This window comes from Lepisosteus oculatus, chromosome 14, assembly GCF_040954835.1.
Source record: "Lepisosteus oculatus isolate fLepOcu1 chromosome 14, fLepOcu1.hap2, whole genome shotgun sequence".
Lineage (NCBI taxonomy): Eukaryota > Metazoa > Chordata > Actinopteri > Semionotiformes > Lepisosteidae > Lepisosteus > Lepisosteus oculatus.
This window is the reverse complement of record NC_090709.1, coordinates 45,547,644-45,574,303: the sequence shown is the minus strand read 5'-3', so window position 1 is coordinate 45,574,303 and position 26,660 is coordinate 45,547,644. Positions and strand designations below refer to the sequence as shown.

General features: G+C 47.1%; 1 protein-coding gene and 2 long non-coding RNA genes across 4 annotated transcripts; 2 read left to right on the top strand and 1 right to left on the bottom strand.

Annotated features, from left to right (window-relative positions):
- Positions 1-3,824: 3,824 nt before the first annotated feature.
- On the top strand, positions 3,825-11,074 carry LOC138243050 (uncharacterized). Of its 2 annotated transcripts, XM_069198543.1 has the most exons (5): positions 3,825-3,902; positions 5,758-5,822; positions 8,937-9,224; positions 9,622-9,909; positions 10,089-11,074. In XM_069198543.1, exons 2-5 carry the CDS (start codon positions 5,768-5,770, stop codon positions 10,403-10,405), a joined length of 948 nt encoding a protein of 315 aa, XP_069054644.1. In that variant the 5' UTR covers positions 3,825-3,902; positions 5,758-5,767; the 3' UTR covers positions 10,406-11,074. The 2 variants fall into 2 exon arrangements, with proteins under 2 accessions (XP_069054644.1, XP_069054643.1); XM_069198542.1 differs by lacking the exons at positions 3,825-3,902; positions 5,758-5,822 and adding an exon at positions 7,062-7,501.
- A 6,739-nt stretch (positions 11,075-17,813) lies between these two features.
- LOC138243476 (uncharacterized) lies at positions 17,814-18,911 on the top strand. The gene is made up of 3 exons (XR_011192141.1): positions 17,814-18,068; positions 18,602-18,668; positions 18,846-18,911. It is a non-coding gene; the product is annotated as an uncharacterized lncRNA (long non-coding RNA).
- A 6,036-nt stretch (positions 18,912-24,947) lies between these two features.
- Positions 24,948-26,270, bottom strand: LOC138243090 (uncharacterized). The gene is made up of 3 exons (XR_011191949.1): positions 26,028-26,270; positions 25,344-25,647; positions 24,948-25,215 (listed from the first exon to the last, which is right to left on the bottom strand). It is a non-coding gene; the product is annotated as an uncharacterized lncRNA (long non-coding RNA).
- Between the last annotated feature and the right edge of the window lie 390 nt (positions 26,271-26,660).

The window sequence follows — 26,660 nt, the reverse complement described above, 5'->3', positions numbered from 1 at the left end:
GTCTTCCTCCTGTCCACTGCTGGACAGGCCTCCTCTCCTGGGCCAGGAGCTCAGCGGTCAGCGCAGCCACAGTCACCTCCTCCCAGCCTGTCCCGGGACACCATGACACCTGGAAAACAGAGAAACATGTAGCCTCAGAACAGCTTACACAATTTAATGTGCTTTTTTCTGTAGGGGGAACATACTATTGTACTAACAAGAACAACCACAAAGGAGAGGCCATGTGGTTCATGGAGCCTGTTCAGTCGTTAGCAGCTAATTGATTCCAGGAGCTCATCCAGCTGTGTCTGGAGAGAAGCCAGGCTTCCACCACAGGGCTGGGCAGCTTGTTCCACACCCCCACCACCCTCTGTGTAAAGAGCCTTCTGTCCTGACTGGGATGTCAAACTGGCTTCAGCAGCAGGCCTGGGTGGCGAATTAGCAGTAATATTAAACAAAATTTACACATTTCTTGCTGCCCATAACATCGTTATTCCATCCGACACCTATGTGGAAATGTATCATTTAAGAACATTATTTGGTGTTCAGTCCTGCCTGTAGGAGACATGTCTAGATTTTTTTTTTTAAAAAAAAGGTCAGCTGCAATCAACGTTTTATGCTTGCTCATTTTGGTCCTGGTAAGTTCATTAAGATAACTTCTCAATTGTGAAGCCAGATATTGAAGATGAAAGAGTGTTAATTCGCGCCTGCCCGAGTTCAGGGTTATGATTGGTTATCGTACCAAAGCCCAGTGCGCAAACACACAAATACAGCGCGATTGAGACAGTTAGTGACTATTACATGTAAAAGACTTTTCCCCCTGCTTGTCTAATTGGATTTAGAGCCGAACCGGCAAAAAAAGGAGGATTATCGCGTAGTACAGTAATAGGAAATAGACGTTCTTCATTAATTTTTTGCTTTCTTGCAATCTTCTCGGTGTTTTTATATCTTGCAAGTGGACACAGAGCCGTGCACTGCTGGACAGGAAACCGTCTCATTCCAGACGGAACAAAACTGTGCGCCTCTCCTTCAGGGCTGTGCATGTCACGTCACGTCACGTCATCCATGTAACTGCCCTCGTGTGTGTCTGACCCTTGTCGAGCGGGCTGTAAGAGTCTCTTCCCCGAGCGCGGGCTGACACTGGGGACCCCAGGCTACAGCAGCTCTGTAAGCAGAGGTGTGGGGCGCACGATTTGCGCTCCGGACGCGTAACACCTGTCACGGCTCCTGCTGTTCGAGAATTCAACGGACGTGACGTCACGGACCCTTGACGTAACTGGCGTTAAAACAGCTAAATTCACAACGATACATGTGGTCCGATCTCGTACATAAAAACACGGAGCTCGAAGTTGGCACTTGTGAATCTAGGTCTTATAAGTCAGGAACTGGCACCCCGTATCACATGGCTAACTCTGTTCAGTTGAGAGCCAGAGACGTGATCATTATGTGCATTTTAAAAAATAAACAAATAAATCCAACTGTAAACTATTAGCCATCGCTAGAATGAAATGATAAAGGCCACACAGACTTACCCCGGATTTTGAGCGTGAAGTCCGCCTGCAGTGCAGTCTTTTTTTAAAATAATTTTTATTAAATGTATGAAGAATTTACAAATACAAATGCAACCAGAGGATCAATATAGGTACATGAAAACAAACAGAATCAGAAAAACAAACAATTAACCGCCAGAGGTAATAAGTAAATTATGTGATTAAATTGTATTTCTTACATATATCATATGTTTTCCGTGCTTTATTATTTCTCACATTTTTAATAGAATTTAGTGTTTCAGCTCCACCTCAAAAGAACTAAAAAGGGGAGGATTATTAGACCATTTAGATTTATGGATGTGAAATTTACCAAGAACGATTAATAAATTGACTATAAATACATGTTATTTTTCCAAATTTTCTACTAAACAGTACAATAAAATATCAAAATCATTCAATCTAAAAAACACCTTTAACTGCCTGCAAACAAAACTCTGTAAATCCGTCCAAAACAGTTTCACAAACCTACACCTAACAAATAAATGCACCAAAGATTCCTTTTCAGCCCAACAAAAAACACACAGATCATCCTGCTCATGCTTAAATTTAAAGAGTACTAATTTCACTGGATAAAATTTATGAATAATTTTAAACGATATCTCTTTAACTTTATTTGTAATACAAAATCTATCAGGAATTGTCCAAACTAACTTCCAGTTTATATTTTCAAACATTGCATTCCAAAAAGACAAACAAGAAGGGATAAGATGGGGTTTACACAGATTTCTAATATGAGCGCCTGCAGTGCAATCTGTCGACCACGATCTGTACTTCCATTCCGTCTGTAAGACTTCTCTACAGGTTCCGCCCTCAGTCTGGTTAACTCTGGAGTGGGGCGGGGTTGTGAACATTGAGCCTCCGCCTTTTCAGTGTGGAGCAGAAAAAGGAGACAGAGTAGACCGGGGTGAGAAACTGGAGTGATATAGTGAGTGAACTGCCCCTCCCGAGGTGTCTGTCTGATTTATCAGGTAAGAGCCGTTAACCCGAATTAATACCATTATTTTTAAAAGGTCTGTAGTTTTATTTTTATTTTTTTACCGATGTCAGGTTTAAGGTGCATCAGAAGCGCATTCGGGGTCTGTGGGTCTGTCAGAGATGAAGTCGGACCCTCGTTTGCTACCGGTGTTGAGTCTCTGGGTGACAACAGCCCGCATGTTGTGAGATAAGTGTGGAATAAGAAGTTTGAAACCGGGGGCGACAGTATGTACGAGGGTAGGAGTTAGACTATCGTCCATCTCTGATCAGAAGAGTTTATTTTTCGCAATAAACTGCGAGCTCTTACAAAGAGGCGTGACGAAGCGCGTCTCGTGAAGTCGTAGCTGTGTCCTTTTTAAAAAACTCTGAAAAAGTAATCGGTTTCTCATTGTGTCCTTCTTAAATTGCTCTGCAAATCAAGGGCCATTTAAAGATTCGACCCGTCTTTCGAGCCACCTATGTAAGAAAGTTGGGATTAACAACCTCCTGTGTCACAAGACCATTGTTTTATATATATATGCTCAATCAGGGGTGCACACCAAGTCGATTACGGAGCGCTTGCCAGTCGATCGATCGATCGCAAGAATGTTTGGAGAGAAAATGAATGAGCTATTGGACTTTTTTTTCGGTAGCCTAAGAGTAGTTCAGGAGCGGGGCAGAGCTTCAGTAGTACCTTTCAAAATAAAAGTCCCCTAAACCCTGCTTCAGGAAACAAATTCCTGGACCACGACAAGTCACATTTCTAGCACAACAACAAGTTGTCCATCCTCGAAACTGGCTGGTTTGTGATATCGAGACCCACAGGTAATAGGAAATAGCCGTTCTTCATACATTTTTTGCTTTCTTGCAATCTTCTCAGTGTTTTTATGATTTGCGCTCCGGACGCGCAACGCCTGTCACAGCTCCTGCTGTTCGAGAATTCAATGGACGTGACGTCACGGACCCTTGACGTAACTGGCGTTAAAACAGCTAAATTCACAACGATACATGTAGTCTGATCCCGTACATAAAAACACGGAGCTCGAAGTTGGCACTTGTGAATCTAGGTCTTATAAGTCAGGAACTGGCACCCCGTATCAAATTCTAACTCTGAAATTTTCAGTTTTAACTTAAAATAAAAACCGACTGCTGTGGTTTTGAGAGCAAGAGACGTGATTATTATGTGCATATTAAAATAAATAAATCCAACTGTAACCTATGAGCCATCGCTAGAGCACGATATGTAAATTATGCTGCATTCTGATTGGTTAACTGGAGTGGGCGGGGTTATGTTATGTTAACAGAAGAGGAGGAGACTGAATCGGGGTGAGAAACTGGAGTGATATGGTGAGTGAACTGCGCCTCCCGACCTGCACATATCTCTGCAAACCCTCCCGAGGTGTCTGTCTGATTTATCAGGTAAGAGCCGTTAACCCGAACTAATACCTTTCTTTTTAAAAGGTCTGTAGTTTTATTTATTTTTTACCGATGTCAGGTTTAAGGTGCATCAGAAGCGCATTCAGGGTCTGTGGGTCTGTCAGAGATGAAGTCGGACCCTCGTTTGCTACCGGTGTTGAGTCTCTGGGTGACAACAGCCCGCATGTTGTGAGATAAGTGTGGAATAAGAAGTTTGAAACCGGGGGCGACAGTATGTACGAGGGTAGGAGTTAGACTATCGTCCATCTCTGATCAGAAGAGTTTATTTTTCGCAATAAACTGCGAGCTCTTACAAAGAGGCGTGACGAAGTGCGTCTCGTGAAGTCGTAGCTGTATCCTTTTTTAAAAACTAATCGGTTTCTCATTGTTTCCTTCTTAAATTGCTCTGCAAATCAAGGGCCGTTTAAAGATTCGACCCGTCTTTCGAGCCACATATGTAAGAAAGTTGGGATTAACAATCTCCTGTATCACAAGACCATTGTTTTATATTGTAACGCTTACGGCCGACAGGTACTGTGTAAGAGCCGGCGTACCAGAGCATGTGACGTCACCACCCTTCCCTGTGATAGCAGGACCACAGCCCCTGAGCTGTAGAGAGATCTCTCGTTGGCTCACCGGGCTGGGTCGCTGCAGAGTAACGCGGGAGTCCCGGGTTTAAACCCCCGACGGTGGGGGGCCGATCAATGCGGCAAGGGCCCCCGCCTGAGTCCCCGTTGCGTTACGGTATTTAGATGCTCTAAGTCAGGGGTGCCCACCAAGTCGATTACGGAGCGCTTGCCGATCGATCGATCGCAAGAATGTTTGGAGAGAAAATGAATGAGCTATTGGACTTTTTTTTTCGGTAGCCTAAAGAGTAGTTCAGTAGTGCAGTAGGCGACGCTGGCTTGGCAGCACCTTTCAAAATAAAAGTCCCCTAAACCCTGCTTCAGGAAACAAACTCCTGGACCACGACAAGTCACATTTCTAACACAACAACAAGTTGTCCATCCTCGAAACTGGCTGGAATGTGATAACGAGACCCACAGGTAATAGGAAATAGCCGTTTTTCATTAATTTTTTGCTTTCTTGCAATCTTCTCGGTGTTTTTCTACAAGACAGGGGAGAAAAGGCACATTAACACAAAAGCGTTGGACCGCGATTTGCGAAACTTTTCACAACTCTTACATAAACAAAGCGGTCAACTACTAGTCTTTTCTTATAAATCTCAGCTTTTTGTTGACGCGCCTTTAGGCATCAAGTGGAATACTGCCTCATGAGCCAGGGGGAGCACCCCCCCATCCCAGTGTCTTGTCTGTCTAATAGTGCCATTTAAAAAAGTCCTCAAGCAAGTTGAAGGTCAGGGGTTATGTTTAGTATGTGAAACACTTGGTCTGAACATCATGGGCGCTGTTTTTAAAAAGCTGCTGAGTGCAGAACATGATTTTGTAATTCTTAATAATTTCACAAGATGATCGCAAGATAAAAAGAAAATTGTAGTTGGGACAGGAGGCCCTCTGTACACAGAGGGTGGTGGGGGTGGGGAACAGGCTGCCCAGCCCTGTGGTTGAAGCCGATACCCTGGCTTCTCTCCAGACACAGCTGGCTGCGATTCTGTGATCAATTAATTACTAACAACCAAACAGGCCAGATGGCCTTAAGTATGCTCAACCTATTTTTACAGATTGTTTTCATCTTGTATTCTTTAAAATATTCAGACATACACAGTCACCTGAGTGGCAGGTTAACAGTGTTATGGTCACTTTTAATGTGTATCTGATAGCAGAGATACTCTCTGGTATGCTGAATTAAGTTTGGTTGGGTATAGAGATGTTTAATAATTATTTGTATTTTTTTGCAGATCTCTGATCATGGAGCTGATGACACTCTTGGTTTTGGTTGCTGGGTTTTGCAATGTTGTTGGAGGTAGGGGCTTGAGAATCACTAATGTACTACATGGTATTCTACCAAAAGCAGTAAATCATATCAGTTATAACTCTTACATGGGTAGGATTTCTGCTATCTCACATAGATAGTGTGGTGAAACAGTACAACTCTTTGAGATATTTAGGAGTATTTGGCTAATAGTAGATACACACGCAGTTTCTACTTTATGATTTTAAAAGAATTAGCCGTCATTCAAGATCTTTGTGTGAGGAAGTAAGCTCAGCCCTTGATTCTGTAACTTGTCAACCCTTTAGAAGCAGTAACTACACACAGTGTTAGCATGTCTCTCTCTCCAGTGTGTCTGTCAGGGGGTGTCTAGTTGTGTCACTGTGTCTCTCTCTCTCTCTCCATTGTGTATCTGTCAGGGGGTGTCTAGTTCTGTCGCTGTGTCTCTCTCTCCAGTGTGCGTCTGTCAGGGGGTGTCTAGTTGTGTTGCTGTGTCTCTCTCTCTGTCCAGTGTGTGTCTGTCAGGGGGTGTCTAGTTGTGTCACTGTCTCTCTCTCTCTTGTGTGTGTCTGTCAGGAGGTGTCTAGTTCTGTCACTGTCTCTCTCTCTCTTGTGTGTGTCTGTCAGGGGGTGTCTAGTTGTGTCACTGTCTCTCTCTCTCTTGTGTGTGTCTGTCAGGGGGTGTCTAGTTGTGTCACTGTGTGTGTCTCTCTCTCCAGTGTGTGTCTGTCAGGGGGTGTCTAGTTGTGTCACTGTCTCTCTCTCCAGTGTGTGTCTGTCAGGGGGTGTCTAGTTGTGTCACTGTGTCTCTCTCTCCAGTGTGTGTCTGTCAGGGGGTGTCTAGTTGTGTCACTGTGTCTCTCTCTCCAGTGTGTGTCTGTCAGGGGGTGTCTAGTTGTGTCACTGTGTCTCTCTCTCCAGTGTGTGTCTGTCAGGGGGTGTCCAGTTGTGTCGCTGTGTCTCTCTCTCTCCAGGGGGTGTCCAGTTGTCTCTGTGTCTCTCTCTCTCCAGGGGGTGTCTAGTTGTGTCGCTGTGTCTCTCTCTCCAGTGTGTGTCTGTCAGGGGGTGTCTAGTTGTGTCACTGTGTCTCTCTCTCCAGTGTGTGTCTGTCAGGGGGTGTCTAGTTGTGTCACTGTGTCTCTCTCTCCAGTGTGTGTCTGTCAGGGGGTGTCCAGTTGTGTCGCTGTGTCTCTCTCTCTCCAGGGGGTGTCCAGTTGTCTCTGTGTCTCTCTCTCTCCAGGGGGTGTCTAGTTGTGTCGCTGTGTCTCTCTCTCCAGTGTGTGTCTGTCAGGGGGTGTCTAGTTGTGTCACTGTGTCTCTCTCTCTCTCCAGTGTGTGTCTGTCAGGGGGTGTCTAGTTGTGTCACTGTGTCTCTCTCTCTCCAGGGGGTGTCCAGTTGTCGGTGAAATTTGGAGACTCTGTCAGGTTACCCTGTAAGAAAGATACCACTGCAGTCACCTCTGGAGAACAGCATGGCGTCAGGTGGCAGACAGATGATGTAGATTTTGTGTTGGAGTTCTTCAATGGATCGGTCATCCTTGGCCCCGGGTTCGAGACCATGGCTGAAGTCTCCAGAGAGAAGGTCGGACAGGGTGACCTCTCGCTGACTCTGCGCGGCGTGACATTCGCTCAAGAGAAAAACTACGAGTGCAGATACATCGATCGGGACAGAAACATGGAATTCCTGGGGAATGTGCGCCTGTCTGTGAGAGGTAAGAAGTAGCTGCTTGGTTCAAGAAGCTCACGCAGCTGTGTCTGGAGAGAAGCCAGGGTATCGGCTTCAACAACATCACCAGGCAGCTTGTTCCCCACCCCCACCCCCCTCTGTGTACAGAAGAGCCTCCTGTCCTGACTGGAGGAGCTCACCCAGCTGTGTCTGGAGAGAAGCCGGGGTATCGGCTTCAACCACAGGGCTGGCCAGCCTGTTCCCCACCCCCACCCCCTTCTGTGTACAGCAGAGCCTCCTGTCCTGACTGGAGGAGCTCACCCAGCTGTGGCTGGAGAGAAGCCAGGGTATCGGCTTCAACCACAGGGCTGGGCAGCTTGTTCCCCACCCCCACCCCCCTCTGTGTACAGAAGAGCCTCCTGTCCTGACTGGAGGAGCTCACCCAGCTGTGTCTGGAGAGGAGCCAGGGTATCGGCTTGAACCACAGGGCTGGGCAGCTTGTTCCCCACCCACCCCCCTCTGTGTACAGTAGAGCCTCCTGACCTGACTGGAGGAGCTCACCCAGCTGTGTCTGGAGAGAAGCCAGGGTATCGGCTTCAACAACATCACCAGGCAGCTTGTTCTCTGTGCTAGTGTGTGCTGTAGAGAAGAGCATAGTGACCCCAAATCAGCTCTACAAACCCAGAGTCTCCCTCCAGGACAAGACTCTCCAGCTGTCTGGAGTCTCCTTCAGTGATCAGGGCTCTTACACAGCACCCTCTGTGTACAGAAGAGCCTCCTGTCCTGACTGGAGGAGCTCACCCAGCTGTGTCTGGAGAGAAGCCAGGGTATCGGCTTCAACCACAGGGGCTGGGCGGCTTGTTCCCCACCCCCACCACCCTCTGTGTACAGCAGAGCCTCCTGTCCTGACTGGAGGAGCTCACCCAGCTGTGTCTGGAGAGAAGCCAGGATATCGGCTTCAACAACATCACCAGGCAGCTTGTTCCACACCCCCATTTCCCTCTGTGTACAGAAGAGCCTCCTGTCCTGACTGGAGGAGCTCACCCAGCTGTGTCTGGAGAGGAGCCGGGGTATCGGCTTCAACCACAGGGCTGGGCAGCTTGTTCCACACCCCCACCCCCCTCTGTGTAGAGAAGAGCCTCCTGTCCTGACTGGAGGAGCTCACCCAGCTGTGTCTGGAGAGAAGCCAGGGTATCGGCTTCAACAACATCACCAGGCAGCTTGTTCCACACCCCCACCTCCCTCTGTGTACAGAATGAGGGCTTAAATTAATTTGGTTAAGGGTAAGTGAGGGGGGTGAAGGGATTCATCTGACATTGTGAACTGTGGGGTTTGTTACAGAGCTGCATTGTGAGTCTGGGGCTCGACCCAGATGAGGTTGTTGTCACGTGACCTACAGTAGTGCTGCACAGGAGAGGGTGATGGGACAAGACATGCCCTGACTCTTCTCACTCTTGGGAGTTTTTCCTTTCTGTGTGCAGGTCATGAAGAGAATGTCACTGTCACTAATGGACACCCTCTGAACATCAGTCTCTACACCAGAGGGTCTGTGAAGGTTCAGTTTACTCCTGAGGGCTCTGGAGTCTCTGTGCTAGTGTGTGCTGTAGAGAAGAGCATAGTGACCCCAAATCAGCTCTACAAACCCAGAGTCTCCCTCCAGGACAAGACTCTCCAGCTGTCTGGAGTCTCCTTCAGTGATCAGGGCTCTTACACAGTACTGGACCTCGGGACCGACAGGATCATCAGCACTGTGAGAGTCCGTGTGGAAGGTAGGACAGGAGACAGAGCACATTCATGTATAAGATCAGATCACTTTATCGGCCCTGTACAATGTCTTGCATGACGAATGTGTCTTCTCACAGACCCCAGCTTGCTCTCCATGAGACACACAGACAGGGAGAGAAGCTGGGGGTCCGAGCGCAGGGTCAGCCATTTATACAGCACCCCTGGAGCAGCTGGGGTGAAGGGTCTTGCTCAGGAGCCCAACGGAGTAGGATTCCTCTGCTGGCCGCGGGATTTGAACCAGCAAACCCTTCCAGTCACAGAGCCACCACTCTGCCCCATCTTCTGCAGAAGAGTCTGTGACCGAGCACGTGTTAATGGGGTCTTGTTTTGTATTTCTTCAGGTGTCTGTAGTTTAACATGCCTGTCCTGTTCCTCTTGCAGGTCATGAAGAGAATGTCACTGTCACTAATGGACACCCTCTGAACATCAGTCTCTACACCAGAGAGAATGTGAAGGTTAAGTTTACTCCTGATGACTCTGGAGACTCTGTGCTAGTGTGTGCTGTAGAGAACAGCACAGTGACCCCAGACCAGCACTACAAACCCAGAGTCTCGGTCCAGGACAAGACTCTCCAGCTGTCTGGAGTCTCCTTCAGTGATCAGGGCTCTTACACAGTACTGGACCTCAGGACCGACAGGATCATCAGCACTGTGAGAGTCCGTGTGGAAGGTAGGACAGGAGACAGAGCACATTCATTTGCTGTAGAATAGGCTGTGACAGAGCATGTGTTAACGCCGTCCTATTTCTGAATTACTCAGCTGTCTGTAGTTAAACATGCTCGTCCTGGTCCCGAAATCTGTCTGTTGCATGAAGTTGGTTGTTAAGCTGGTTTATTGGATGTTTTCCAGACTCTGACTCCACTTGGCTGGCTCCTGTGATTGGCAGTATCCTGGCTGTGCTCGTGGCTGCTGGGGTTATATCTGTGCTGGTCAGACACCTGCGGTCAGGTCAGAGTCTCTCAGCCTCCTCCGCTAACGGCTCCAGCAGAGCAGGGCCATCGCCTCGGAGTTCCCCTGGGTCTGGTGTGGAGCTGCTGGGAAACGGAGCTGCTGGAAATCGCCCAGGGCCTGCAGACCCTCTGGTAACACCACAGTTCCCCCATTCTCCAGCCCAGCCCCAGTCTGATGGATCCCAGCAGGAGGAGTCCTGTTACACTAAGCATTGACAGAGGATGGGGAGAATCCTGATGTGTGAGTTCCTGGGATCAAGTGTAGGTCTCCCTGTGTTGAGTTTGTATGTTCTCTCCCACTCTCACTCAGCACAGTGGTAGAATCTGTCCTTAACACACAACTGGTGCTCTTAATTACACATTTCAGTACTGGGTGCTATTCTACACTAAGTGATATTCTACACTAGAAAGAGGTTAGGTGAAAGAGCATTAATGGACATTTGAGCATTAATGTATGTTACACTTCACTGTGCCTTAAGACAGACACATTGCCTCTGTCCGTATCTCCTCATTAACACCTACAGGACAGTCAGGGACCCATTGAAATAGTCGAACAAGGGAGACATATCATGTACCATGTAGGGCAGAATCAAACGGTAGGATTTTGTTCCGGATGTCAAGTGAATCGATGTGCTTTCTGTGCTTGTGCACGTGTTCCTCTTATTACTGGACAGACAGTGCTGCTCAGCTGTGGTTACCAGTGAGCCCACTCTCTGGTTTCCCCACTGTGGGGCTGCCTGTGGGAGCAGTCTTACTACAGGGGGACTGGATCTGGTTGGGCTGTGGAGAGCCAGGCCAGGGTGGACCCAGCCCGTACCACGGTAACAAAAACCACCTAGTGCTGGTGGACCAGTAGGCGGCGCTCTGCCTGATACCATTTCTGTACTAGAGAGGACCAGGGACACTGAGCTGTATGAGGTCAGAACTAGATCAAAGGAGGATTACAGCTGAGGTCCCGTCTGCTTAATCGTTCAAGATCCCAGAGACAGTGATTGTAGGAGCAGGGGTGTGGAGTCCCACTGTCCCAGAGTCCTGGCTGTATCTGAGCTTGAACTGTCCCCTCCTACACTTGAAACACCCTGGGATTGTTTGGAAAGACAAAATCAATTAATGCTAACATTATTTTTTCAATTCTTATGAGTATTGATTAGAAACAGCTTAGCAGTATTCATAGTCAGTGTCCTGACCTCATTCCTGGCCGGATCAGAGCTTGAACAGTCTGAGATTTTCGGGTGAACAGTGTCCTCCTATGTGTGAAGCACCTTCGGGTCCTTCAGGAGGAACGATAATGCAGTATTGATAACTTATTGTTTTTCCTGTACGTATCCAGTAGGAGGTGCTTGAGGAACATCCCTTCAGACTGGGAGTGTGTTATGTATTCTGCTCAGTGGTCTGGTCCACAGCTCCCTGTGTTAACAGCAGCTGCTCGGCACTGTCTCCAGACTGATCCGCGGTGCTGAGGGACGACCCCAGCAGGAGTCTGTGATGGTCTACAGGGTGTGCCATTCACTGACGCAGTACGACACTCTGCCCCCTGACAAATCTGACTCCACAGCGACGGTCTTCTGCTCTCCTCCCTCGAATCCTCGTTCTCCTGACTTCCTCAGATCCGCTGGTCTGTCAGGTTCAATACCTCCCCCAGTTCCCTGTAGCGCTGATCTTGATCTGGGATGGTGCATTTTACTGACCGTGTCTAAACACTGGAGTATCGGCTCCGCTGTTTTTCAGGAACCAAAGCGCGAGTTACCAGAAGCCTAGATGCCTCTGTGTCCTGTGGGATTTGGGGAATATAGCACTGGAAAAGTTGGAGAGAGAGGGAGCAGAAGACTGTGAGAGGGAACGGGTGTTTCTGGGAACTGAGCTGAAACCAGAGTTTTGTTGGGTTTAGACAATTCCTTGGAAGTTATTTTTGATGTGTAACGTTCAGCACTGAATGAATCGGAGTGTTTTAAAAGCATTGCACTGATACAACATCTCTAGATGTGTTACTGGAAGCATTACACACTCCAGGCTGGATTATGCACTGATGAGAGATGTTTATCTCTTTAAATGCTGGATTAGTTTGTGCACAGGTTAAAGTCAGTCTTTCACAGAGTATTAGAGAAATCTGGACCCCTAGGAGTTTTTTTATATTGCTCAAAGAGCTTTAAAGCACTTTACATATAGAAGTGATTCTGGATACAAAAATCTCAAATGTAAAAAAATACTACAGATATAAGAGATGGATAAATTAATTTAGAGTTTTAATAGAAAATATTTTATGCAACAAAACAATTTATGCGTTACCTATTTGAATAAAAAGGATTCTGAATGCAGGTTTTCTGACTAATAAGGATCACTGCACAAAGAACCTGCACAGTTTTCTGAAAACATGCAGGACTAGAAAAATATTTGTTTTACTGAAGTAAAACAGAAGACAATAAAAATATTAAACTATATTTGGAAGTAATTAGATTTAGGAACTGCAGTTGAAGGTGATTTTCTACCGGAAGGAAGTAGGGAGTTCATAATCACAGGGAATTATATTTTTTTTGTAAGGCATTAAGTTTTATCTTGAAAATGCATGAAAGACCAGCATTTGCAAAAACGGTACTTCTTGTAAGCTGATCAGGGGTTCGAATGGCAGTTCAGTAGTTAAGGGCCTGTCCTGTTAATTCAGTTCAGGAAATCCAATTCTCCTACTGCCAGGTAACAGCACTTCATTATAACACTGCCAAAAGATTGATGCCAAGATATGTTTTTCATCACACTACAGGGGAAATCATAACCATTTAATATTTATTATTTTAATTTTTGTTTTTGTGCAATATGTTTTATATTTAAGATGTCTTTTGATATTTTCATTATTTTAGGACAATAGAAAATGATTTGGGGAGGTCCCATCCACACAGATTTTAAGCTGTATTCTATTACCAACTGGAGGCTGTTGCAGCGATGCTTGCACAGGGGTGATGTGCGTTCTGTTGTGTCGCAGTGAGAACATAAACTGGGCTCAGCCAAAGCTGTGTGTGTACGCCCAGCAACTGAAGCAGGTTTTATCCCCGCACTATTAAACTCCCAGCCTCTCACCTCTGATCTGAACCTCACCCTGCCTTCTCTCTTACCACAAACTAAAACACACATTGAAATCTACCTCTACCTTACATGTCAAAAAGCTCACTCCCCATCATTTCTATCCTTTTATTTCATTCTGTTGATGTGTTGCACACTGCCTAATGTCTCTCTTTGTTTTATTGTATTATAAAATTGTATTGTTGTTTTGTTTGTGCTACTTATCGTCCGAGAGCTAGCTAAATAGCATTTCGTTATACCATAGACCTGTATATGAGTATAATGACAATGAACTTGAACAATACATTCAGCTCGGATGACAGATTCATTGAAATTGTATTACATTTAGTTTGCTGTTGTGCAAACTGAGGAAAATGTTTACTGGTTGTGATGAAGGGAAGAACAGACCTAGATGAAGTAAGTGTTCTTGGAAAAACTATTTCATGGAACTACAGGGCTACTTGTGCACTGAACTGAGTGTGTGAGGTGTTCATAGTTGTACTGAGGGAGCGGTCAGATCCATGTGGGGTTTAAAACCTGGTTTCAGCTCTGCTGTCACGGAGTCGGGCACTTCTTTGTTTTTCATTGTGGTTTTTATTGCCTTTGTCTACGTCTTTTTAAAATTTTGTGAGAATGTTATAATTGTAAGCTGCTACTATTCCAAAGACATTGACCAAAGGGATGTTGAACTATGATTGTAAGTTTACAATCTTGTTTTACGGGTTGGAACAAGCTGCCCAGCCGTGTGGTTGAAGCCGATACCCCGTCTTCTCTCCAGACACAGCTGGGTGAGCTCCTCCAGTCAGGACAGGAGGCTCTTCTGTACACAGAGGGTGGCGGGAGAGGGGAACAGGCTGCCCAGCCCTGTGGTTGAAGCCGATACCCCGTCTTCTCTCCAGACACAGCTGGGTGAGCTCCTCCAGTCAGGACAGGAGGCTCTTCTGTACACAGAGGGGGGTGGGGGTGGGGAACAGGCTGCCCAGCCCTGTGGTTGAAGCCGATACCCCGGCTCCTCTCCAGACACAGCTGGGTGAGCTCCTCCAGTCAGGACAGGAGGCTCTTCTGTACACAGAGGGGGGTGGGGGTGGGGAACAGGCTGCCCAGCCCTGTGGTTGAAGCAGATTCTTGCCAAAGAGGCCAAGACATCAATGAACCATTAACTACCAGCATCCTCTTGTTGGTGTTCTTTTATTCTTCAAGCGCTGTCTTTGTGCACCAGCAGTGTTTACAAGTGCCCGAGATAAAAAATGTTGCTTTAATATGGAGACTTGATCAAATTCAGATTCAGAGCAGAAGGAGATGGAATGAGCCAAGTTGTACATTTTTTTTTTATCACACAGCAGGCACTTAAAATATGTTCCAGAATATGCAATACTGCTGCTGTGATATTCCAGATACCTTTTCGCCAAACCTGAGGCTGGACAGGACACCTGGAACAGTCTTTGTTCAGAAGAGAACTTTAATCGCTACTGACACCAGTTCTGTTTGAAACACCTGATGTCAAAGATTTTTTTAATTTGTCAATAAAAGAAAAAAAAACATGACACAACAGGCTTGTTTGTCCTTTGTCTCCGGAAGGCGTTCTTATTTCGGAAGCTCCCAGTCCCAGTTTTCCGGTCTCTCTGGGGGGGAGCCCGAGAGTCGCTGTCCCTCGTCCCCGAGCCGAGAAGAGTCGGTCCCCTGGGAGACCTGGGCCTGGGAGCCCGCTCTGTACTCGAACCCCGGCCCCCAGGGGCCAGACGCGCTCTCCCTGAGATCTCGGTGGTATTGACCTCCGTGAAGAGAGTGGGAGTGGTCCTCTTGTCCAGACTCCCAGTCCTGCTGCTCGGAGCCCAGCGGCGCTGTCCTCTCGTCCAGACTCCCAGTCCTGCTGCTCGGAGTCTGACAACACTGCAAAACCAGGAGTGGATCAGACTGCTGCGCACTGGGAGTCTGACTGACAGCATTGTCACACCAGGAGTGGATCAGACTGCTGTGCACTGGGAGTCTGACTGACAGCATTGTCACACCAGGAGTGGATCAGACTGCTGCGCACTGGGAGTCTGACTGACAGCACTGTCACACCTGGAGCGGATCAGACTGCTGCACACTGGGAGTCTGACTGACAGCATTGTCACACCAGGAGTGGATCAGACTGCTGTGCACTGGGAGTCTGACTGACAGCACTGTCACACCTGGAGACGATCAGACTGCTGGGCACTTACAGGGAGCCGAGTGCAGGCTGGTCTGGGGTCTTGAATTAAAGAGACCCCATTAGATTATTTAATTGATGTTGCACCTCACTACTGCTGGTCCTACATGGGGCTTATTTTCAGTTAAAAAAGCGATTTTACCCTTTTTTTTTACTTGCACGTTTCTGTGTTTTCTCCCAAGTGACTCAAGTTCTGAACTCTACCCCACCGCCGGCTCACACCGATGCTCTCTTTTTAAAGATGTGTGTTATTCAACTCCTTGTTGCTGCTGCTGTGTGTTTGTGTTTTTGGTGTTTCCTCAATGTCTCTGTCCTGGAGCCTACACGCGCACAAGCCTGTCATCGCACCTGTGCAGGTGACCGGTGAGCTGGACTGAGGTCTTAATGAGAAACAGGGTGGGAAAGCACAGCGGGCGGGTGCGCGATGGAGCCCAGTCTCTGATTGGCCGGAGGTCGCTGAGTGACAGAGGTTTCCACCTATTAGAGGAGCGGTTTCCACAGCCGGGCTATTTGAGCCGGTGGGAGGGGCTGTTCGTCATTCCGGCTGTGAGGTGTGTTCAAGCGAACAGGTGCGCTGATTTTACTGCGAGAACAGACGGGTGATTTTTCGAGGTGGAAAAATGGATGGAAACCGTTCTGATGCACCTTTAGCAAACCTTTGCTTTAAATGTTACCGGTAAGTTATCGATATGCTCTGTCGTGTTTTAAACTGTTCTAAAACGTTGTTTTCAAGGTAAGGGGAAGCGTTTTTAGGCAATTTAGGGGACATTTGCTGGAAAGCTGATACATGAGCGATGTGCTTTGGCGTGTTTTAAACTGAAACGCGAGGTGAATATTTCTGTGAAAGAGGTTCGTTTGCTCTGTGCGGTTGTATCTGGTGACACAACACGGTTCTACAAAGTCTTGTGTTTTGTGGTGTTTAGTCCGTGGTGGTGGTTTGATTTTGCGGGTAAAAATGTATTTTATTTGCCCGTTGCGCAGTTTCTGTCTGAAGTGCCTTGGTCAGCGTTGACTCGTTTATTACAAAATAGTTTCACTGCTTTGAAAACAAAATTAATGTTCGTGTTTAGAGGCGTTTGTGTTTATTTTGCGAAACGATTTCAAAATGTTTGGGGAACTGAGAAGCGTCGCGTTGTAAGCAAATACACACGTGTAGTCGGGTGTGTCTGTTGTGGGCTGTTTAAAGTTAAAGACCCAGCAGTGTGTGTCTGTGCTTAAAGACACTGGATATTTCAGCTCGGGTCGGTTTTATACACAAATCCATTGTTTAGTTCAGTTTCTGTTTTTTATGGGATAAACCGGCTTTAACATGAACTTTCAAAGCCCATTAAATGGTGCGAAGAAAGTATTTTTGTTGTAAAATGCATATTTACAACCCTGGATATAATAAAATAACCATAAAATTTCTGGTGAGTTTATAATGGAAAATATTTGTTTATAGCATTAAACAAAGATGAAAGATGTACAGAGCTGCTCTTAAAGTAATCATTAAAACGGGTCTGTGACATTATTTCTTTAAAAGACCGTGTTTGTGTTATCTGTGCTGGCATAATGTAAATATTTTATATAATGAAAGCAGTAGATTTTGTGTTGTATTTGTAAATCCTCTCATTGTTAAACAAAAAAGAAAAATGTATTCAGAGGCCGCTATATTACACCCCTTCTCAAAAAAACAAACAGATTTTTCTGATACACATTAACATGAGCGAGAGTCAGAGAGAGTGTAGCTGAGACAAAGGGACTGTTCTCAGTTCTGTTTGTCTTGAGTCATTTTCACTCCACAGCTTCTCCCTGAAAACCTGAGTCCTGCTGGTTTGTTTTACAGGCTTCTCTTGTAAATTAACACCTAGGCTGTAGATGTGTGCTGTTTCTTCTTACTTCAGGGGGAAATTTCATTATTTAAAATATTAGTGTATTTGCCGATAAGGTTGCTTCCATCAGAACCAGTGTTTTCTGTACACCAGGTGGAGTTTTGCACGAATGTCGGTTATTGTGCGAGACGTCGGTGTGAAATGGCGAGTGTGGAGTGACCAGGGCAGGTTGGGGTTCTAGTGATGGATGGGGGTGCACCTGCAGGCAGTGGGCTGGTGAGGACTGTGTCTGTGGGCTCATGTGGTCGTGTTTGTGGACTGGTGTCTCAGAAGGGCCTTCCAGCAGGTTCTCGGGAAGCTCTTCAGGAAGAAAGTCGGCAGAGGTCTGAAGTGGATCTCCTGGACTCGCCCCTGACCTTTCTGCTCCCAGTCCTGGCCTGGACTCTGGGATTCGCTGTGGGAGCTGAGTCTTGGGTCAGGAGTCGAACCCTGGGCCCTGTCATTGGTGATTGGGGGGGAGTTGAGCCAGAGCCTCTATTGAAAACCTCAGGGCCACCGTCTTCACAGCAGGAGGAAGAGCCGGGTTCGAGGAGCTGGCCTGTACTGGATCCTGCACTCTGGGGCTGCAAGGAGCTCCAGCACCTGTATGAGGCCCGTGAGCAGGACCCCAGAGAGGACAGGGCGAGACCACCAGTGACTCTGACCTCAGGACAGGTCTTCTGCAGGGGGCAGCACAGCTCCGACTGGCCCAGTGTTCCCTGTAATAGAAGATCACTGGCTGTTCACTGGGCTGCTTATTCTCTGTGATGGACAGACACTGGACTGGGTATTCAGTATAATCATCACTGTACTGGGTATTCAATATACTAATCACTGGACTGTTTTCATTGAGGGTTGATCACTATACTGGGTTTTCAGCATAGTCAATTTACTGGGTGTTCACTGTAATCACTGCACTGAGTATTATTAATCACTGTACTGGGTGTTCACTGTAGTCATCACTGCACTGAGTATTAATCATCACTGATCTGTTGTCATTGAGGGATGATCACTATACTGGGTTTTCAGGATAGTCAATTTACTGGGTATTCACTGTAGTCATCACTGCACTGGGTATTAATCATCACTGTACTGGGTATTAATAATCACTGTAGTCATCACTGCATTGAGTATTAACCATCACTGTAATCATCACTGTACTGGGTATTAATAATCACTGTAGTCATCACTGCACTGAGTATTAACCATCACTGCACTGGGTGTTCACTGTAATCATCACTGCACTGGGTATTAATCATCACTGAATGGTTTATTCAGAGTGCTGTCTGTTAATCACTACAGATCAGTCCTGTTTTTCAGTTGTAGGTGGGCTCCTGAAAAGACTGCTGAGCCCAGAAGCAGGAGTGTGATTAGAGAGGAGGGACAGGTGAGGGGAGCTGTTTAAATCACCTGTGTGAGGCTGTCGGGGACTGTGGGGCAGGGGGACACTGGGGGGGCTGTAGGAGGCTGTGGGGCGGGGGGACACTGGGAGGAAGAGCTCAGTGTTGTCCCCATGCAGGTACCTCTCGCTCATCCCTGCTGCAGCTCTGTGTGTGATTCACAGGACAGAAGTGTGGAGCTCACAGAGCAGAGGAAGTCAGAAACTCCTGCTGGAGCACCTGACTCAATATTCTGTACGAACAGGCAGAGAAACAACATGGAGCCCTTTTCTTGGATGGGAACTGTACTGTTTAGTTGGTAAACTATTTTTTCCTTGATTAGTTATTTTGTAATGTTTGCTGTTTATTCAGTGGAATAACAGTTTACTGAGGTGCTTTACTACATATTCACTGTGCTGGTCTGTCACATACACATACTCTCTCCTGAATATTTACTGGAAATTCACTGTACTGGTTAGTCACTTTGACCGATATTCACTGGCATGTTCATCACTCATCTAGTCAGTTTCTTTCCTGAATGATTACTGACTTGACTCTACTGGGTCTTCACCATAACTGTTCAACACTAAGCCAGTGTTTGTCTTCAATGGTTATTGTACAAGTTCCCTGTAATTACTAGTCAATCTCTGTCCTGAATATTTTTGTCCTGGATATTCAATGTACTAGATGTTTATAGTAATTGTTAATTACTAAGCTAATCATTGTCTTGATGAGAGCAGGGGGTGTTGGGGTACCAGCTGAGAGCAAGAGTTGGGGTATCGGGCTACCGACTTATTTGTGGGAGAACTTCAAGTCAAGAGGAAGGACAGACGCCCCAACATCGGAGCTCTCTCCCAGTTGGACACCAGGAGCCCCGACGCCCCCATCGGCTTGATCTCTTCGGTCGTCTCATCTGGACGTCGGGCTCCAGGATCTCGGGGAAGGTTCCCTCCTCCCAGCCCGGCTCAGGCCTGAGGAGTCTGGAAGATCTGGGAGAAGCCAACAGGAAGAAACTCCTCCTGGACCTCGACTCTGGGAGGAGCCCAGCGCCTGGACCCCCCCGGCGACTCGTATTGACCAGGAGGAGGAGCCTGGCGCCTGGACACCCAGGGGTGTTGGAACAAAGAGGAGGAGGAGCCCAGTTGTGCCACAACAATGAAGAGGAGCCCAGGGGTGTCAGAACCTCTGAAGGGGGAGAGAGAGCCTGTGGACAACACGCCTGTGTTTCTCCAGGACGGGTCACCAGAACAGCAGCTCTGGACCGGAGCAGTCGGGACTCGGTGGAGCACAGGCTGCCTTCAGGCATGTTTATTCCCTCCAGACACAGCTCCTGCAGGAGGAACCTGACCCTGCAGGCAGGGAGAGGTCAGGGAGGCTGTGGGACAGGTGGGGAGGGACTGGGAATGTGGGAGCTGCCCCCCGTGTTGGGAAACGGGATCAGGCAGCCAGGGGTAAAGTGGGGCAACACTGTACCAGGCTGGAGAGGGCGCCCCCAGACCTGCAGTTAGAGGACAGGGGAACAGGGGACCCCCCCATCAGCCAGGCAGGTGAGTCTCTCCTTTGCTGGATTTCCCTCACAGGTGACACTGGTCTTCATCGATCCTGCAGGGATGTGATCGGACCAATCTGGGATCGACACACTCCCAGGGGGCAGAGCAGGAGTTGTCTTGGGAAGACAGACAGGATGTTCCGACTGCCTTCCTCCTCCTCCCTGCCTGCTGGAGCCTGTGAGGATGATCTTGATAAAGAGCTGCCGATGCCCCTGGTCCAGGTGGAGATCCGTAGCCCCAAGAGGACTCATCCTGTCGGGGTGTCAGGGGGTGACCCTCAGGGCTGTGTCCTGACCTCCTGCTGTCTCTCATCCACAAGATCAAGGTCAGTGTGCTGTTGACACTACACTCTCGAACCCGAGTCCAACACCAGGCTCCAGCACGAGCCCAAGGTCAGGTTAGTCCTGTCACTCCTGTGTCACACTCAGGGCATGAACACACAGCCCTACTAGTGAGAGAGGAGAACTGTTAATATTCTACCAGTATTGATATTTGTACTTGAGGAAATATGGTTTGTTTTATTAACAGTAATATTAGTTGGCTTTTTTATTAGCCCCACTTGCACTAGAAGTAATGTTATTTTTAGCTGGAGCATGACCAACAGAAGCAGTATTGCTGTTATCTGCAGGAGCACAACTGATTGAGCCAGTCTTGTGAAATACACCTCTTAGGTGTCTCCTGTGTTCTCCACCATTGTCGTTCCAGTCGACCTCCTCTCGAACCCTCACGGGACTGTGCTGGGACTCCTCATCCCGAATCCTGGGAGCTCGTATCGGGATCTTGTGAGGAGTCCACCAGGATGGGTTCAGTGACTTCTCAGCACTACCCACGGCGAGCCTCGAGCTGGGTCCCTCGGTTCTGACGGTCCTGTCTTCTTCAGGGTCAAAACATACCCAGGACAGAGATTGACTAGTAATTACAGGGAACTTGTACAATAACCATTGAAGACAGATAGCCAATCACATGGGAGTACAGGACACAGGGTTAAGACTTACAATTAAGCAACGATAGATGACTGTTTCAGATAGAAATCTGTTACACTCAAAAACAGTAAAGAGAATGATTACATCATAAAAGTAACAGTCTAGTACACAGGGTTGTGTATTACAGTCACATACAGATGACATTGTCCTAAAATCCACAGTGCATGTTTAACACTGAAATACAGTACAGAAGAAATGTTACATTATAGTACAAGTGACAGTTCAGTACAGCAGTCTATCCATTTTAACACCATACACTACAGCAGTCAGTACTATGGAACAGTACAGATGACACTTTTACACACCAGTCAATTTTACAACAGTACACAGGGCTGAGTATTACAATCAAGTACAGATGACATTGTCAGATCAAAATTCATTTTTTACTCACAAATATGGTAGTGATTACAACAGTGTAAAAGTGACAGTTCAGAAGACTAGTCCACATATTACAATACACAGGTTTAGTATGACAGAATAGCACAGGTGACTGTTTTAAGTATTACAACCCCACAATGGTAACAGTTCACATAATACAGTACACAAGGAAGATTACAATTGAGTACAGGTGACATTTTCCTATAATCCACAATGCATCTGTTACAGTGAAATACAGTACAGAAGAAATGTTACATTATAGTACAGGTGACAGTTCAGTAGACCAGTCCATCTATTTTAACACCATACACTACAGAGCTCTGAGTATTAACAAACAGTACAGATGACAGTTCAACACACCAGTCTTAATTTTACAACAGCACAGTATACAGGGCTGAAGGTTTCAACAGTTTGGAACCTACAGCAGCAGCTGTAGGCAGCACAGGAACAAGTCCAGGTTTCTTCCCTGCTGAAAAGAGAAGAAAGGAAACTATTTCAGCTGAGGTTTGACAGTTCAGTATTAGAGTAGAGTACAGGTTTCAGTTTGGCACACTGGGTGTATTGTTAATTTGTAGTACAGTACCCATGGCTAGATATTACAACACAACACAGAAGACAGGTCTGAGTACTACAGTAGATTACAGGTGACAGTTTGGCACACTGCTGTGTTTATTACACTGTCATACAACAGACAAGGCTGGTGCAACACAATACAAGTGACAGTCCACATCACTCTACAGTACACAGGTCTGGGTATTACAACAATATAGGAAACATTTAACATAACAGCACAGTACACAGGGCTGAGTATTACACTAGAGCACAGGTGACCGTTTTGGTCAGAAGTCTGACTGTTACACTAAAATACAGGACAGAGGGTGACTGTTACAACAGTGTACAAGTGACACTGCACTACACCACTCCATATATTACAACACAGTACACAGGGCTGAGTACTATAATAGGACAGTTGAAATTTCAGCACCGAGACTTGAGTATTCAAGTACACTGCAGGTGAAGGTTTCAGCAATGGTTGTATCACTGAGTATTGAAGTTCAGTCTGAACAAGAGATCAGCACACTGGCTGAAGTAGTTTAGTACGGCCAAGTGAGAGTAGAGAACACAGGTTTGAGTATTAAAACACAGTAAAGGGGAGAGTTCAGCACACCTGAAGTATTTTAGTACTGTCCACCTGAGAGCTGACCACAGATCTGAGATTTTTTTTTTTATAAAGGTGAGAGTAAAGCACACAGGTGTGTCGTTGAGTATTGAAACTCAGTCAAGGTAAGAGTGTAGCACACACACACACACACTTGAGTATTGAAGTACACTATAGATGAAGGTCCAGCATACACATCACTGAAAAATTACACATCCACACCAGTGAGAGATCAGCACACTGGTTTAAGTATTAAAGCTCAGTACATTGCAAAATAGTACCAGTCAGACATGCGAGGTCACAGACCTGAGTATCACAATACAGAACAGGTTACAGTTCATCCCACAGGGCTGAGTATTCTAATAGTACAGTTGACACTCCAGCACACAGATTGGAGTATTAAAATACACTGCTTGTGAAGGTTTAGCCTACATGTGTGGCACTGAGCATTAAAGCTCACTAACAAGTTAGGGATCAGCACACTGGTTTCACTTTTATAGAACAGGTGTGTCATTGATTAAAACTCAGTAGAGGTAAGAGTGTAGCACACAGATTTGAGTATTGAAATTCACTACAGATGAAGGCTCAGCATACACATCTCTGAATATTAAAGCTCAGTACAAGCTCACCTCCCTGGTTTAAGTATTTCAGTACAGTCCAGGTGAGACCGGATGACACAGATTGAAGTATTAAAGCACAGTCAATGTAAGAGTTAAGTTCACAGGTTTAAGTATTACAACACATTACAGCTCAGTGGAGAGGAGAGTTCAGAACACAGGTTAAAGTATTTAAAACGCACAAAAAAGTACCCATTCTGTTGAGTACACTCCAGGTGAGAGATGAGCACACAGGTATCAGTACTGACGCACAGGAAAGAGCACTGGTTTAAGTTTTTTAGTCCAGAGCTGACCACACAGATCCGAGAAATAAATTTAAAACAAGAGTAAAGCCCACAGGTGTGTCAGAGTATTAAAACTCAATCAAGGTAAGAGTGTAGCACGCAGATTTGAGATTTAAAGAACACTGCAGATTAAAATTAAGCATACTGGTGTCACAGAATATTAAAGCTCACTTACAAGGTAGGGATCAGCACAGTGGGTTAATTATTTTAGTCCAGTCCAGGTGGGAGCTGAGCACAGAGTTTGAGTATTCAAGCACAATCAAGGTGAGAGTTTAGCACACAGGTGTATCACACTGGTTTAAGTATGATAGTACAGTCCACATGAGGGGTCAGTACACACTTGAGTATGAAAGCACAGTAAAGGTGAGTTCAGCACTCGTGTGTCAATGTGAGAATTAAATTAAGTACAAGTTCAGCACCCTGGTTTCAGTATTACAGCACAGTCCACAGGATAGCTCAGCACACAGGTCTGTCATTGAGAATTAAAGCTCAGGACAGGAGAGAGTTACTTATACAAGTGTGAGGATTACCAGTATTAACGCTCAGTGGAGATGGGAGTACAGTACACAGGATTGGGTGTTCAAGTATTATATAGGAAAGACTTCAGCACCCCGGTCTATATCATTGAGTAACAAAGCTCACTACAGGTGACAGTTCAACATACAGACTTGTCAGTGTATTAAGGTACAATACTCTTGAGAATTGAGTACACCATTGTCAACACTCCACTCCCTACAGTACAGCCACTGATAACCATGATCAGAACAGTCCATCTGAGCAAAGTACCTCACTCTGGGGTACAAGACGGTGTCCCCTCTGGAATCAAACCAGTCAAAAAGCCCTGTTTAATACTGCAGAAGTGTAGTGTTTTACAGAGCACAAGCAGCTGGACTGAGAGAAAGACACAGCTCAAGAGACATCACAGAGACAGACACAAGGAGGAAGAGAAAGACAGGAAAGAGCTCCTCACCTCCATCCCAACTCCCAGCCATACCCATCTTCCCACTGGCTGCCTCTGGTCAGCCTGGACAACAATACAGGAGAGAGAGTTCAGCATCAATCCCAACACCACACCTGCCTCTCGACTGTCTGCTTGTGGACATCCTGGAAAATTAGGGACAGGGTTCAAACTTCATACACAATGTCAGACTCTGCACTTTTCCTGGAAATTAAGGAAAAAAAACAGGGAGAGAGCAGCTAACCACTATCCCAACACCTCATGCATACCCCTCTTCCCACTGGCAGCCTCAGGACATTCTGGATTATAATTTTCCAAACACACACCTGTCTTCCTACGGTCACCCACTGGACATCATGGAAAATATGGGACAAGGGAGAGTATCCCACTTCCATTCCAATTCCCCAGTCTTCCCAGCACCAGTCTTCCTAGTGTTAGTCTCTGGACATCCTGGAGAATTAAGGAAAATAATCCAGCAGAGAGAGTCCAGCCTATATCCGATCTCCACCCATACGTGTTGTGAACTGACGTGCCCACTGACCTCAGACCCGGACAGCTCCCGGGCTCGGTAACCCGCTCTGTAGAGTGTAGAGGAGAAGGGCAGCTCTCTGCAGACCACAGTGGCCCTGAAAGCAAGGAAACAGCACCTGTGTGCTCTGGATGTGGACAGAAGGGACACTGAAAGTCCCCCAGTGTGTCTCCCGTCCCCCCAGAGAAAGGTACTCCGATACTGTACATCCCAAACCTGACTCACCCAGGTGACACCAGCGATCCTCTAACTCCAGGGAGGGTCTCCTCCCAGTGACGACTGTGGGAAGATCCGACAGCACACAGCCACTGGGAAGACCTGCGCTGCGGTCATGGAGATCAGGAGGAAGACCCTGAAGCAGACGGGACCGTCAGAACCGAGGGACCCAGCTCGAGGCTCGCCGTGGGTAGTGCTGAGGAGTCACTGAACCCATCCTGGTGGACTCCTCACAAGATCCCGATACGAGCTCCCAGGAGTCGGGATGAGAGGAGTCCCAGCACAGTCCCGTGAGGGTTCGAGAGGAGGTCGACTGGAACGACAATGGCGGAAAACACAGGAGACACACAAGAGGTGTATTTCACAAGACTGGCTCAATCAGTTGTGCTCCTGCAGATAACAGCAATACTGCTTCTGTTGGTCATGCTCCAGCTAAAAATAACATTACTTCTAGTGCAAGTGGGGCTAATAAAAAAGCCAACTAATATTACTGTTAATAAAACAAACCATATTTCCTCAAGTACGAATATCAATACTGGTAGAATATTAACAGTTCTCCTCTCTCACTAGTAGGGCTGTGTGTTCATGCCCTGAGTGTGACACAGGAGTGACAGGACTAACCTGACCTTGGGCTCGTGCTGGAGCCTGGTGTTGGACTCGGGTTCGAGAGTGTAGTGTCAACAGCACACTGACCTTGATCTTGTGGATGAGAGACAGCAGGAGGTCAGGACACAGCCCTGAGGGTCACCCCCTGACACCCCGACAGGATGAGTCCTCTTGGGGCTACGGATCTCCACCTGGACCAGGGGCATCGGCAGCTCTTTATCAAGATCATCCTCACAGGCTCCAGCAGGCAGGGAGGAGGAGGAAGGCAGTCGGAACATCCTGTCTGTCTTCCCAAGACAACTCCTGCTCTGCCCCCTGGGAGTGTGTCGATCCCAGATTGGTCCGATCACATCCCTGCAGGATCGATGAAGACCAGTGTCACCTGTGAGGGAAATCCAGCAAAGGAGAGACTCACCTGCCTGGCTGATGGGGGGGTCCCCTGTTCCCCTGTCCTCTAACTGCAGGTCTGGGGGCGCCCTCTCCAGCCTGGTACAGTGTTGCCCCACTTTACCCCTGGCTGCCTGATCCCGTTTCCCAACACGGGGGGCAGCTCCCACATTCCCAGTCCCTCCCCACCTGTCCCACAGCCTCCCTGACCTCTCCCTGCCTGCAGGGTCAGGTTCCTCCTGCAGGAGCTGTGTCTGGAGGGAATAAACATGCCTGAAGGCAGCCTGTGCTCCACCGAGTCCCGACTGCTCCGGTCCAGAGCTGCTGTTCTGG

What these genes read in the sequence shown, in the direction of transcription:
- LOC138243050 (XM_069198542.1), top strand. Translation starts at nt 7,348, where the DNA reads ATGGCTGAAGTCTCCAGAGAGAAGGTCGGACAGGGTGACCTCTCGCTG. An exon ending in TGTGCGCCTGTCTGTGAGAG is followed by an intron (nt 7,502 to 8,936) that starts GTAAGAAGTAGC and finishes TTCTGTGTGCAG; the next exon opens with GTCATGAAGAGAATGTCACT. An exon ending in TGTGAGAGTCCGTGTGGAAG is followed by an intron (nt 9,910 to 10,088) that starts GTAGGACAGGAG and finishes GATGTTTTCCAG; the next exon opens with ACTCTGACTCCACTTGGCTG.